Below are 15,749 nucleotides of genomic sequence, written 5' to 3' on the forward strand. Positions count from 1 at the left end.
CCAGAACACAGGTGTCGTGAAAACCACCGCTAAACCTAAACCAAAATGGGAAAGGAAAATACTCACATCAACATTGTCATCATTGGACACGTAGATTCGAGCAAGTCTACCACTACTGGCCATCTGATCTACAAATGTGGTGGGATCGACAAAAGAACTATCGAAAAATTTGAGAAGGAGGCTGCTGAGATGGGAAAAGGCTCCTTCAAGTATGCCTGGGTCTTGGATAAACTGAAAGCTGAACGTGAACGTGGTATCACCATTGATATCTCCCTGTGGAAATTCGAGACCAGCAAGTATTATGTGACCATCATTGATGCCCCAGGATACAGAGACTTTATCAAAAACATGATTACAGGCACATCTCAGGCTGACTGTGCTGTCCTGATTGTTGCTGCTGGTGTTGGGTAATTTGAAGCAGGTATCTCCAAGAATGGGCAGACCCGTGAGCATGCCCTTCTGGCTTACACACTGGGTGTAAAACAACTAATTGTTGGTTTTAACAAAATGGATCCCACTGAGCCACCCTACAGCCAGAAGAGATGCGAGGAAATCGTTAAGGAAGTCAGCACCTACATTAAGAAAATTGGCTACAACCCTGACACAGTAGCATTTGTGCCAATTTCTGGTTGGAATGGTGACAACATGCTGGAGCCAAGTGCTAACACGCCTTGGTTCAAGGGATGGAAAGTCACCCATGAGAATACCAGTGGAACCACACTGCTTGAAGCCCTGGATTGCATTCTGCCACCAACTCGTCCAACTGATAAGCCCTTGCATCTGCCTCTCCAGGACATCTACAAAATTGGTGGTATTGGTACTGTCCCAGTGGGTCGAGTGGAGACTGGTGTTCTTAAGCCTGGCATGGTGGTCACCTTTGCTCTGGTCAATGTTACAACTGAAGTAAAGTCTGTTGAAATGCACCACGAAGCTTTGAGTGAGGCTCTTCCTGGGGACAATGTGAGCTTCAATGTCAAGAATGTATCTGTCAAAGATGTTCGTCGTGGCAACGTGGCTGGTGACAGCAAAAATGACCCAGCAGCTGGCAATGGAAGCAGCTGGCTTCACGGCTCAGGTGATTATCCTGAACCATCCAGGCCAAATCAGTGCTGCACATGCACCTGTGCTGGATTGTCATACAGCTCACATGGCTTGCAAGTTTGCTGAGCTGAAGGAGAAGATAGATCGTCGTTCTGGAAAGAAGCTGGAAGATGGTCCCAAGTTCTTGAAATCTGGGGCTGCTGCCATTGTTGATATGGTTCCTGGCAAACCTATGTGTGTTGAGACCTTCTCTGATTATCCTCCTCTGGGCCGTTTTGCTGTTCGTGACATGAGACAGACGGTTGCTGTGGGTGTCATCAAAGCAGTGGACAAGAAGGCACCTGAGGCTGGCCAAGTCACCAAGTCTGCCCAGAAAGCTCAGAAGGCTAAATGAATATTATCCCCAATACCTGCCACCCTAGTCTTAATCAATTGTGTCAATTGGCCATTTAAGTTTAATAGTAAAAAGACTGGTTAATGATAACAATGCATTGTAAAACCTTCAGAAGGAAAGGAGAATGTTTTGTGGACCATTTGTTTTTTGTTGTTGTTGTTTTGTGCATGTGTGGCAGTTTTAAGTTATTAGTTTTTAAAATCAGTACTTTTTAATGGAAAAAACTTGACCAAAAATCTGTCACAGAATTTTGAGACCCATTAAAACAAAAGTTTAATGAGAAAAAAAAAAACGAAATGATATGCAGCAAAATGTAAATTTCTGCTCCCACAGCTGTCTATGAGCTCTCTAGATATCTTTCCTGGAAGCAATCCCCATTACCATTGTTTCCACAGAATTTCTCTGTGTATGTGTAAGCACTGATGAGTGTTTTTTGTTATAACCTTAATATGATACATCTCAGATTGTTTCCTATAGGCACTTCATTGTATTTAACAACTTCATAATACTACACTGTATGAATGTACCATCATATTTTTAACCATCTCCAAGGCCAGAATGTCATCTAATCTGGCTTTTTGTTTTACTTGTGTGTGTGTGTGTTTGTATGTGTGAGAGAGAGTGTGTGTGTGTGTGTGTGTGTGTTCATGCGTGTGTTGGGAAACTCAGAGACTGTGCACATCTCTGTTACTTTGTTTTTCCTTTTTCTTAATCCTTGATCGATCAGAAAATACATTTCCTCACTCCTTTTTCCATCATTGGCATCACTCCAATTGGTGTGGTATTTTTCCTTGGAGAGTTTTGTATTTTTGTAAGCTGTAAAATACTAGAAATTATACTAATGGTAATATGTTACTGCTCTATTCCATACTTCGTGATCACTGTTTCTGAATTGTAGTGTGCTATTCTTTTAACCTATTATTTTTATCTAATAATATTTCCAAGAAATGGACACAGAGGATGCTTTCAGCTCTCATGATCACAATGCTATAATGAACATGTTCCTACATACCCCTGTCTGGACCTATACACAAGTGTTTTTACATCCAAGTATAACATTTGCTGAGACATACTCGTGGTTTCTAAATAATACAAGCTTTTCACACATCAGCTTTGCCAAGTTATACTTTCAACAAAAACACATGGGGTTCCTACTGCGTCAATATCCTTTTAAGCACTTGGGATCATATTGTTTTCTAATTATTTTAATTTGTTGGATATAAATCCATAAATAAAGATTTTACTTTGCATTTTTCTGATGATTAAGGAGATCTGAAATATCTTCATGTGTTTTTCAAACTTGAAGTTTCCCTTACTATTCATTATCTATTACCAATTTGCCTTTTTTTAAAGATATAATTGACATATGCCTTTGTATTAGTTTCACATGTACAACATAGTCATCTACTATGTGTATATATTGCAAAATGATCATTACAAGTCTAGTTCACATGGTGCTATATTATCATAAGGTATTAATAATATATATACATATATATATATATATATCTGAAATGTCCAGTTGTTCATTAAAAATTACTTTTAGTAGGTCACTTCAAAGAGGGCTCAGGGAGCTGTGAAGCCAGAAGGTCTAAGACTGAACAAAGACTGATGTTCCCCAGTGGATGCCACAGACACTCAACAGTGTCATTTCCCAAAGGAGACATGAGATGCAGCCACTCATGATGATGAGAATTGACTCATAATTCATGATTGGTGGGAAAATAAATAAATTTTTTTAAATAGCCAAAAAAACATTTAAGACCGATTCACAAAAAAAATAAATAAATAAAAAATAAATTAAAAAATTTAAAAAAAAAGACCGATTCACTCTTTGAATGATCTATGAAGTCAATAAATCCTAAGAAGACTGACAATTAAAAAAAAAAACACCAAGAATAAAAAGAGGTGTCACTATAGACTTTATGAATATCAAAGGGATAATAGGATGTTAGAACAACTTGATGCCCATAAATATGGCAATTATTTTTTTTTTTTGCAATTATTTTTTTTAATTTTATTTATTTATTTGAGAGAGAGAGAGTGAGTGAGTGTGAGAGAGAACACAAGCAAAGAAGGGCAGAGAAAAAGGGAGAAGCAGACTCCTTGCTAAGCAGGGAGCCTAACACAGAGCTCAATCCAAGGACCCTGGATCATGACCTGAGCTAAAAGCAGATGCTTAACCGATTAAACCACCCAGGTGCCCCAAATATGGCAATTTAACTGAAATTACTGTACTGATAAAGTATAACTTATCAAAACTGACATAAGAAGAAATAGAAAATTAAATGTCTTAAAATTTTCAAATTAAAGAATTTGAATTTATAATTAAATATCTCTCCTAAAAGATAAACCGTAGGCTGATTTTTTTTTAAAGATTTTATTTATTTATTCCTGAGAGACAGAGAGGCAGAGGCACAGGCAGAGGGAGAAGCAGGCTCCACGGCTCCACCCAAGGAGCCCAATGTGGGACTCGATCCCAGGACCCTATGATCACACCCTGAGCCAAAGGCAGATGCTCAACCACTGACCCACCCAGGCACCCCTAGGCTCATATGGTTTTAATGATGAATTCTATAAGACATTTAAGTAAGAAATAATATAAAACTAACCCAAATTTAGAAAACAAGGGGATTTCCTAACTTATCATGTATCCAGGACTACACTCTTATCGAAAACTGACAAAGAGATGTTGCAAGAAAAGGAAGTTACAAGACAGTATTCCTTATGACATGCATGCAAAAATCCTTCGCAAAATAGCCAACAGAATCCAGCTATATATAGAAGAGGAAAATACACTACAGGTAGAGTTATACAAGAAATGCAAACTTGATCTAACAATCAAAAATCAATGTTATTCATAATATTAGAATAAAGGATAAGAATACAAAATCATCTCAAAAAATGGCAAAAAAAAGTATTTGACAAAATTCAACATTCAACATCCTATTCATGATAAAAGCTCCTAACAAACTAGAAAGAAAAAGGAATTTCTTCACTGTGATAAAGGGCTTCTAGACCCACAGTTAACATCATACTTCATGGTGAAACGTTAGGACTTTTTTTTTTTTTTTTTAAGACTGGGAACAAAGTAGGATAACCTCTCTCACCACTTCTCTTAAACACTGTAAGTCTTTACCAATTCAGTAAGTCAACTAACAAGAAAGACATAATAATTATAAAGGAAAAATTAAAACTTTTTTGTAGGGAGAAGCAGAGAGACATCATGGTTATGTAAGTAGAGAATCCTATAAACTTTAGACATGAAAAAAAAAAAAGAGAAAAAAATGTAAGATAAATTCTGCCAGACCACAGGCTGTAATAACCATATACATATACTAATTGTGTTTCTCATATTCACAGTGAACAACTGGAAGATGAAATGAAATGAAAACTAATCCATTTATGATAGTTTCCAAAATATCAGATACCTCTACAAAGTAATGGGCAAGCCCTCTACTCTAAAAGTAGGAGACAAACTAAAGAGGACCAAAATAAATGGAAGGAAAAAAAAAATAAATGGAAGGATACGTCACATTCATGAACTGGTCAACTAAGTATTCTTAAAATGTCAATTCTCTCCAACTGATTTACAAAGCCAACTGTAATCCCATCAAAACTAAACTGAGAAGTAGATTCTAAAATTTATAAAGACATGCAAAGAAAAGGGGGGACTGAAAACCTCTTTTTTTAAAAAAAGATATTTATTTATTCATGAGAGACAACAGAGAGAGGCAGAGACATAGGCAGAAGGAGAAGCAGGTTCCCTGCAGGAAGCCCGATGTGAGACTCCATCCAGGGACCCTGGGATCATGACCTGAGCCAAATCAGATGCTCAACCACTGAGCCACCCAAGGAGCCCTGAGACTGAAAAGCCTCTCACAGAAGAAATTAGAAAACCTACCTTACCTGATTTTAGGATTCGTTATGTGGTGACAATAATAAAGACAATAGTGTGGTACTGACTTAAGGATAGATATATCCTTAAGCACCTGGGTGGCTCAGTGGTTGAGCATCTGCCTTTGGCTCAGGTCATGATCCTGGGGTTCTGGGATGGATCGAGTTCCACATCAAGCTCCCTGCAGGGAGCTTGCTTCTCCCTCTGGCTCTGTCTCTGCCTCTCTCTCTGTGTCTCTCATGAATAAATAAGCAAAACAATAAAAAAAATGTAAAATAAAAAAAAGATAAATGTATATATCAATAAAACCCAATGGTCAAGAGATATTTGACAAAGGTAATTTGGTGGGAAAGGATAATTTGTTCCAATAAATAGTGCTGAGACAGCTGGATATCCACCTGGACAAAAATGGACCTTGGCCTTAGTCTCTCATTATAAACAAAACTCAACTCAAATTAGATTATAGACCTACCTGAAAAGTAAAATAATAAAACTTAGGAAGAAAGCACAAAAGAAAATCTTTGTTTTTTGCATAAGCAAAGATTTTTTCAGGATATAAAACGTACAACTATTAAGGGAAAAAATCATGAATGGACTTCATCAAAATTGAGAATGTTCTGCTCTCTGAAAGATCTCATTGAGAAAATGAAAGCACAGTGTTTGCTTCAGCAGCACTTATACTAAAATTGGAATGATACAGAGAAGATTAGCATGGTCCCTGTGCAAGGAGAAAATGAAAGCACAATCCATAAACTGTGAGAAGTTGTTTCCCATATCTGACATAATCCTTATATCCAGAAAAGTTTTATGTGTATATGTATACACATATACATGTGTGTATGTATAGATGCTTACAATTACATATACTTACAATTCAATAAAAAGAAAACAAAACAATGCAATTTTTAAAATGGATATAGTTTTGAAAAAACACATATACCAATAACCACAAGAAAAAAACTTCAACGTTATTATTCAAGAAGAGCATGAGGATTAAAACTGAAAGATCCATTTGGCATCTACCAGAATTGTTAAAATCAGAAAGATTCACTATCAATTCTTGACCAAGATGTGGGAGCAACTGGCACCCTTCTACACTGGTCATGGGAATAAAATAAGTTTGCACAACCATTTGGAATCTTCTTATAAAGTAAGGAAAGAGTTAAGGTATAGGCCAGGAGAGGCAGGGGAGCCCCTGACTAGGCTCTGAAACTATTCCTGATGGGCAAAAGCACTTAGCCAGTTTATCCTCTTAGTCCAGAACACCTGGCTTGGTGGGATTTTGTTGTTGTTGTTAGCAACAGTGTGATCACAAAAAAATGACCAAATCTCAGAGATATAAGTCATTAACAGTGTTATCAATAGTCCTTGCTCAAACCAAGATAGCACAAGAATCTCAAAATCAAAAGCTTCCTGGTCAAGTTTTCAATAAAGGAGCAGCCCTAAAAACCCTCAGTGACAACTCAATTCAGGACCCTTCTCACTCTAGAGAGCTTTCTCTTTCCTTTCTGTTCTCACCATCACTTAATAAACTTTCACTTCATTCCATCCTTTCATGTCCACAAGATTGATTCTTCGACTCCATGAGACAAGAACCCTGCAATCCCGTAACACTATGGCTCGGTACTTTTACTTATATATTTACCCAAGAGAAATGAAAAGTGTAAGTCTACACAAAGACTGTCTGCAAGTGTTCATAGCAGTTTTATTCATAATAGCCAACAACTGGAAATAACCCAAATCTTCATCAACAGAAGAATGGATTAAAAAAGGATGGTTTATTAGAATAGAATACCACTCAATAATTCTATGACATATATAAAAACATATATGATCACAAAAACATGTGGAACAAAAGTATGTAGACAAAATATATAATATTGATTACATTTATAAGCAAAGTATAAGAAAAGGCAAAATTAATCTGTGATAACAAAATTTAGAAAGTGGTTATTTTGTTGGAGATAGGAGGGAACTTTTTATAATGAAAAATATGTTCCCCCTGTTGTTTTGGGTGGTGGTACCTTTTGTGTATTTAACTATCAAAATTCACCAAACTGAACAGTGAAGAGCTATATATATATTTTATTGTATGTAAATTACACTTCAATTTAAAAGTATCATATAAAAAAGAAGCAATTAGCTTTAAGGGCATATTGTATACCAAACATTCACAGAACTGTTTTCAATTGTTGTCTTAGCTTAGGAACCTTGTATTATTTACTTCCATTCCACCTTTCATGTGGACGACAGTCTTTAAGACAGGCATCCTCCTGGTTCCTTTCATAGTAGCATCTGGTTAATGAGGGCCTACCAGATATGTTGTTATAAAACTGACTTCAAGATAAAATAAGTAGTTACATCATGATTGTGAATATTATTGTTATCAAGGGAATATCTAATTTTATTTGCAACAAATGTAGAGATTCAGTATCTACACTAAGAGCCACTAAGATGTAACTACATACTGAATCAACTCCAGGGACTGAAATTCAGAGTCAGAATGCCTGGGGATGGGATTCTGCATCTACAACATAGTACATGGCTTTCCATTCAGAGAAGTCTTAGAATCTCAGGTTCCTAATCTATAAAATGAGCGTATTGCATGGACCATCCCCATAGCGTGACTACTGTGAGGATTATGTAATTGTGAAAGTCTTAGAAATACTTGTTGCACATGATAAGCACTATATAAACATTAGCTACTATTACAACTTACAGTCTGGGTTTCTTCTTTTTTCTTTTTTAAGATCTTATTTATTTTTTCATGAGAGACACGGAGAGAGAGAGGCAGAGACTTAGGCAGAGGGAGAAGCAGGCTCCCCGTGGGGAGCCTGATGTCAGATTCGATCCCAGGATCCCAGAATCATAACCTGAGCCAAAGGCAGATGCTCAACCATTGAGCCACTCAGATGTCCCTAGAGTCTGGATTTCTATCAAGAAACACTGAAAATATTACTCACTAGAGAATATTGAGAATACACTGTTTAAAACTTTCTACCAAAAAAAGTATAGGCACTATAAGGAAACACACATTGTTTATTTCACTCGGTCATTTTAAAAATATGGATATTTATATCAATTGAAACTTCAGGCAAAGGATAAAGGAATTGGTATTTTAAATCATATTCTTAAAAGGTATGATTTAAGGGAAATGTGTTCTTCATAAAACCTCTGAAAATCCATTTCTTCCATACATATTTATTGAATGTCTAATCTAACATGTTCACCTTAAAGCAAAATATTGCACTAATTAGTTAATATTGCCTACAGGTAGGAGTATCAATAATGAAGATTCATAGACACTAGCTATAGGTTTATTCCCATAAACAACTAAGCCAGCTCTTCTTAAGGATAGCTGGGAGATCGGGGGAGGGGGCAATATCAGAGTTCCACTGCTCACCTCAGACTCTTTGGGAAGGTAAACTAGTTTTGTCCCTGGGCAGAATCACAGGTGGTGAGACACTCTTCTGAGAGATGGGTTTAATCCCTCAAGTGTACTTAAGGAAAAAAATGCTCTGAACCACTGGCTTAAGTTACAAACTAGATGACATCTTGAAGGACTTAATTTTGTACTTCCCACTTTGAGTCAATTATTTGGCTTTGAAGAACCACTACACAATTTTGCAACCTGAGAGGAAGAAAGAAAAACCAAAATACCATGATCCTGATCTGGTGCTTCCAGATTGTAGCCATACCCCAGCAGCGTGCGAACAGCTTCACGGAGGCTGTCTTTATTGGATTTCTTGGTGCGGTCATCTAGAAGAGTGTAGGGAACCAGGCGAGGGTTTCTTCTGTTCTTTACATCCTACAGGAAGAGAAAAGGTGTTGGTCATCAAAGCAGTACTAAAGCAATCATTCTGGAAATGAGGCAGCTGCCAAATACAACAGAAAGTAAAGCCCCTGAGATAAAAGCTGCTCCCCCACACCCTTGGTCTTCTCAGGTTAAGGACGTTACTGAACCCCTAGCAATATAAAAGACTGAATCAAATGAGTAACTGCAGGCCCTCCCCAGGAGAAGAAAAAGTAAAAACAATAAAATAACAAACGCCAACTGGAAGGATCATTTCCACCACCATCCATCTGCCAGGATCACAGGGCAATGGACTAATTTAGAGAACACAGAATTTCCTTGTACAGTTGACAGACAAGTCTTTGTTACAAGAAGAGCCAAGTGATCACTGGTCACCTCTCAGTGATTTTAGTCTACAAACAACTTATGGCTGCAGGCCCTCTCTCAGAAAAACCCAGTGTGTTACAGACAACCATTCTATGAACTCAACTAGCCTGAACACTATGCATTAGGGTGACTCCACCAACCTGTGAAACCAGTTAATAGCAAAAGTACTGAAGTACGTACAAAACTCACAATTTGGTTATTACAAACGAGGCTCCAGGTTTAAAATGTGATGAGACTGCTGTTGGCAAAGCATGAAATCTGGCTCTCCTACTAGCCTGGCAAAAGAAATCACTTCTTTCCATCGATTCTCTGAAACTGCTGCAGATTTTGTCAGACTTTCCATTTTTCAGGAAGCATTCTCAAATCTCGGGTTAACTTGAGCACGATGAAGAATGAGGAGGCTGTGGATCCTTCCAAACCTCAAAACAAATATGCTACATGGTAGACTGGCTTTGTTCTGGGTGACTAGGAGCAAGGAAAGCTTTCCCTACTATATTTTCCTGTCTCTCTAGCAAATCTGTACTAAATACCTGCTCTTGAATACATGAGCATGGACTGACAGGTTGGAGTCCAGATCACTAGACTGCTTGGTGGGGAGCGCCATTACAAAGCCACCCTAAGTAAACCAACAGTGTAAACAGAGTACAGCACAGGTGCCAGACACATCACCCAGCAGCCCTCTCTTCTACAGTGGTTTTTGCCTCCAAACTTTTCCTCTACAGGAAGTCTGAAGCCTTGAATGAATCATACTCTCTAGGGCAGCCTGGGTGGCTCAGCGGTTTAGCGCTGCCTTCCGCCCAGGGCGTGATCCTGGAGACCTGGGATGGAGTCTCACATCGGGCTCCCTGCATGGAGCCTGCTTCTCCCTCTGCCTGTGTCTCTGCCTCTCTCTCTCTCTGTCTCTCTGTGTCTCTCATGAATAAATAAATAAAATCTTTAAAAAAAATCATACTCTCTAAAGATGGTGTCCTGAGAATCTGTTAAAAGGTGCTCCCCAGGGGATCCGATGCACACTCATGTTTGAAAGCAGCAGAGCTAGAGGGACAGAGAAGTAGTAATCCAAGTAAACTGCTCTCAAGGGCTTTCAATGACGTTCTAAACTAAATTATGTCAACAAGAAGGTAATGAAAAATTCAAGACAGTACTCATACAGAATCTGGCAAATATGCTTATGCCAGTGGGGAATATGGTGGAAGCAAGATGGACCCTGAGAGAAAGAGTGGGGAAATTATCCAAATGAAAGTTCTGGTAGGCTCAAAAAGCCTGTGCTTTTATGAGGAACCATATACACAGGAAGCACACCCCCCGCCCCCACCTGAAGAGAGGGACTCCAGGAAATCCTGGTTTGTCTAATAGAGCTACATGGACTTCACAGCAAGTTAGCCCTCCTTTTGCAGAGAGCCAGTGTGGGGCCCTGATCCCTCTTGGGTACATGGTTATAAGGTTTAGGTTCTCTCTGTCTCTGTGTCTCTCTGTCTCTCTCTCTCTCTCTCGCGCACACACACACACAAAATGCTTAAGCAGATTTAGTGTTGACATTCACATCAGTTACAACCAGCTTAATTCAAATAAAAATATATTTTATGAGGTAAATCAAGGTTCTTCAAGTTTCCTTTAGCCTTTCTAATGCCAAAAAGTCACTGGCTTAGAAGGATTTTCAAAACTCACTTTTTCAAACCAATGTTTAGGCTAGATCCTAAACAATAGGCTAAGCCTGTAAGTGAGAAAACATTTTATTCCTGAAAAATTTTAAGTAAAGGCAGCCCAAACTGAGCTGGCAAGATGTACTGCAACAAGGAAGCGAAGAATGTTGGCTCTGGAGTCAGAAGGCCCAAGCAGGGTCTGCCACCTGCTAGCTGTGTAGCACTGGGCAAACTGTTCCCGTGAAGCCTCCCTGTACACCATATGTGAACTGGGAATCAAAATGATTCCTCCCTCACAGAAGTGTTGTCAGAGTTAAAGAGAATATGAGTAAAACTCTAGACGTGGTATTGAAGAGCAAACCACCTGACATATTTGGTAGGGGCCAGTACTATTGGAAGCCTTTCTCATATGTAAGTTATATAATGAAGTGACATCACTTACTGATGAGGAAACAGTGGTGCAAATAATTTTTTTTAAGATTTTATTTATTTATTTGAGTGAGAGAGAGAGAGAGAAACAGAGACACAGGCAGAGGGAGAAGCAGGCTCCATGCAGGGGGCCCAATGCAGGACTCAATCTCGGGACTCCAGGATCACAACCTGGGCCAAAGGCAGGCACTCAACCCCTAAGCCACCCAGGTGTCCCCAAGTAGTGCAGAGAATTTAAGTAGCCTGCCCAAGGTCACCTGGTAACTAAGAGGCAAGGCTCAAATTTGCTCTTGGGCCTTCTGCTATGCTGCCTTGGGATGTGCTCCATGACTTAGTCACTCCCACAACAAGCGCACCACCATGAATAGAGAGATCTCTGAAATCCAGAAACCTAAGAAAACTCATCCTTTACTAAGTTGAACAAAATCTCAGTTGGTAAAACATGATCTGAATTGATGCAAGCCTGTTTTATAGTCTTTATTTATCCCTCTTGGTATTATCATGCCTATGCTGTGCCTAACAAATAGTAATTTACATTCTGCTACCTGCGGAGGTTGCTAAGAAATATGTAATATATCACCATATCACCATCCTGGAAACCGAAAGATATCTGGATTCTGACATTCATCTGGCCCCAGGAGTTTCGAAGGAGGAACCGTGGACCTCTTTTATTACTATTTTATCTCAATCTTCTCATATTTCAAAAGTTTCTCCTTAAATACCATCTCAGAGAGAGAAATGCCACAAAACCAAGTTATAAATCACTGTCCTGGTTAAAATTCACTGGTACCTCCTGTTCACACTCAGGGTTATGGTCCTCTGACTTCCTGAGCCCAGCACAGAACAGGTGCATTAGCATATATATACATGAAGATATGCATGTGAGGTTCAACCCAGTCATTATTTAATCTCTCCTGTTAGGAATTATGCTGATTACCACTTAAGTAAATCTCAGCCTCCAGGCCATAAAGCTACATTCCCCTGTACCTGTTGGATGCCGTAAGTCCAGCCCTGCCGGATTCGATCTCGAGCCCATACATTATGAGCATTTTCTGCCAACTTGTCCACCATTGCTTCCTGAGATGGGGTGAGTTTGATAAAGCTCAGGTCCATTGGGGCAGGCTTATACCCACTTGTCAGCTGGTAACTACAAAGCAAAACAAAAGAAGTATATAATTGGCCTTTCCAAAAAAGTCAAGGCTTAAAAATCCCTGTATCAGTCTTTTTATGGCCCTACCTACTTCTAAGTGTTCCTTAAACCAAAGTGGTTACCACTGGTCAGCAAGCTGGGAACCCTTCAGTTTAGCTAATAACTCATTAGGTAGAAAGGCCACATGATCGTGGTCTTCAATTTTACGCCAATAAAACAAAAAATGAGACAACTTACCTACCTCTAAAAGGTGAGAAGGGCTTACTGAATTCCAAACTATTGAGGCTTTTTTATAGTACAAACCAAAATAATGGTTACCAGTAGAAACATCTGATGGAGTTCTCTTTCTGTTCTCATTTTCTTCAACTTTTAAACATTATATTAATTTGTATATTTATGTGCTTAATAAATCTGTGGGTCCTTACAGATACTAGCTGTTCATTATGCCATAGGGAGACTTTAATGCATTTATAAGTTATTTTCCTACTTGCCTTTCCTAGTTATATAATTTAGGGAGCCTCTGGATAAGATAGAAAGTAGGATATCCCAGGTATATAATCATCTAAAATATTATTAAGGCCTGGATTTTAACTAACTCTTACCAGAGACTACTTCCATACTCTGAAATGGAGAGAAAGTACTAAAACAGTGTTAAGTTTTTATCTTCTGGAAGAAATATAAAATTGAAAATACAAAATTTTCAACATGTAACTTGGAGCAATAGTACTGCTCTGCTCCTCGCCCCCTCCCGCACACACACAGAGTCAACTCATTCTATTTAACTACTGAGATTCGAACAAAGCCTATTTTACAGCTGCTTCTCTTCTATTCTCCTGTCATTGTTACACTCCTTATAATCACCCATGCCTTGAGGTCAGGATCTGTTTCTAATCCATTTTTCTAACTGCCATTATACTCAAAACCATGCATGGCAGATAAGCAGCCCTTCGATCCATAGCTTTTGAAAGAATTAACTTTATATACCAAATTAATATAAAGGTACATGCATCTTCATCTCAAAGATTCTCCTTTGTACAAAGAAAATTTGCCAGCTAATTACGCAGTTAAAAAAAATTAACAGAACATGGGAAAATGCGGAAATAAAACTATGTTATCTTTATTCTTTGAAGTATTCTGGGCTATGGCTAGTAGAATGACCAGGTAAGCTTCTTTACAGCAGGGAGTTTGTCTGCTTTGTTCCTTGCTATCCACAAAACCAGGAATAGTGCCTGATTCCTGGTAGTCATTCAATAAAGATATGTTGAATGAATTGATGTGTTATGGCAATAAATAATTTTTAAGCATGAATAAAGCTGAGATTGCCTTAGTTACTCCTATTTCATTGTAAGACATTTCATATTTTATAAATAATTTATCTATAGACAAAAGTATTAGAAATGTTTTGTTTAAGGGGATTAGATTAGTCTGGCAATTTTAACAATTATGGCTAATTATGGCCTTATGTCATTCAATTTACATTCCAAGCTACATTTATACATGAGAAATTTTGTTCTGTTTTAAATCAGAACTCTGTATGTTTCAGTTATTAACAATATTTTTCCTTTATTTTATTTTCTTAATAAAGAAGCCACATGGGATTTTTTTAACTGCTCATACAAATCATTGTATGTTACAGAATTCTGATTATAAATAGATAAATCTACAAACTATAAGTACAGCCCATATACAAGTTCTCATTCAGAGAATATTTTCTTCAAGAAAGAGCTCCAAATACATTTCTAATGCACCGACAGATGATCAAGCTAGCAGAGTCTAGTTTCCAAGTTTAATGTAATTGCTGGAATGCAGCATAGAGCAGCTTTAAGAGCAATGATAAAGATCTCAATCTTCTCTACTGTCCCCTTCCCATCTCTGCTTGACATCCTCCCCTGTCCTGGCTTCCTCACAATTGCCCAGCACGGAGTAGCCCAACAGCACACAATTCTTTCTTCTCCAATTTTCCAATGGCCCTGAGCTCTCCCAGCTGTCACAGAGGAGACACACAGGACAGAGTTTTGAAACTGATCTATGAAAAAATTATTTAGAGCCTAAGCCATATTAATGGTAAATATGTTGAAAAAAGTAAAAATCCTCTCTGGCAACCAATTCTAACGGTACATTTCCCAGCAATATCTCATACGGAATGGGGTGGTGGGGGTAGGGGATATATTTGAGAAGTAGAGGATGAGAACGAGGTCCTTCCAAGTCAAACATTATCGATAAGTTCTCCTAATGTATAAAGCTGGATAATATAAGACATAATATGTTTCTCCTGATTTTTTAAAATTTCCCCTTCCTACATGGAATATCTACTACAGTTGCCTTAATCTGTGGTCACAATGAAAACCCATATTTGCATTTGCTGATTTAAAACAGCACAAGAATTAATGTAGTTCATGCTCATTTTCAGATGTAGACAGCAATTCATTTTACTCTTCTTCATAACCCTGTACAAGAAAGGATTAGAAGTTTCAAGTGATTCTTGCAAATGGCTAATAATCCCATCCCATTAAGTAAATTACTAACTCCCATTTCACCTGAACCTTATTTCCATAGTGTTGTATTTCAAATCATCTATAGTAAATACAAATATTCTTGAAATTCATAGACTTAAACCTATGGTATTTTTTTAAAAGATTTTATTTATTCACTTGACAGAGAGTGTGCACAAGCAGGGAGAGTGGCAGGCGGAGGGAGAGGGAGAAGTAGGCTCCTCACAGAGCAGGGAGCCCGATGTGGGGCTTGACCTCAGGACCCCGGGATCACAACCTGAGTCAAAGGCAGACGCTTCACTGGCTGAGCCACCCAGGCACCCCAACCTACTGTATTTGATCACAAATACCTAACGAATATGAATCAGTATCAACAACGATTTATAAAACTCTTTGCTGTTTGTAGTACATGTTGACAAAGTAAGAGTCAATCCATTATATCAAAATAGAATTTTTTTTTAAAGAGCATAAATGAACTTTGGCAAATAACGTCCATTTCACCTTACTAATATAATTTCATGA

General features: G+C 38.1%; 1 protein-coding gene and 1 non-coding gene across 4 annotated transcripts in view; one reads left to right on the top strand and one right to left on the bottom strand.

Annotated features, from left to right (window-relative positions):
* RYR2 (ryanodine receptor 2) overlaps positions 1 to 15,749 on the bottom strand; it is a 721,805-nt gene that overhangs the window by 264,164 nt on the left and 441,892 nt on the right. For all 3 annotated transcript variants that reach the window (XM_072755910.1, XM_072755909.1, XM_072755907.1), the window contains 2 exons: positions 12,573 to 12,732; positions 8,994 to 9,141 (listed from right to left, as the gene is read on the bottom strand). In XM_072755910.1, the coding sequence (XP_072612011.1) occupies positions 8,994 to 9,141; positions 12,573 to 12,732 (308 nt within the window). The remainder of the gene's footprint in view (positions 1 to 8,993; positions 9,142 to 12,572; positions 12,733 to 15,749) is intronic.
* Positions 5,990 to 6,101, top strand: LOC112927424 (U6 spliceosomal RNA). Its single transcript, XR_003236531.1, has one exon. It is a non-coding gene; the product is annotated as a U6 spliceosomal RNA (small nuclear RNA).

This window comes from Vulpes vulpes, chromosome 4, assembly GCF_048418805.1.
Source record: "Vulpes vulpes isolate BD-2025 chromosome 4, VulVul3, whole genome shotgun sequence".
NCBI lineage: Eukaryota > Metazoa > Chordata > Mammalia > Carnivora > Canidae > Vulpes > Vulpes vulpes.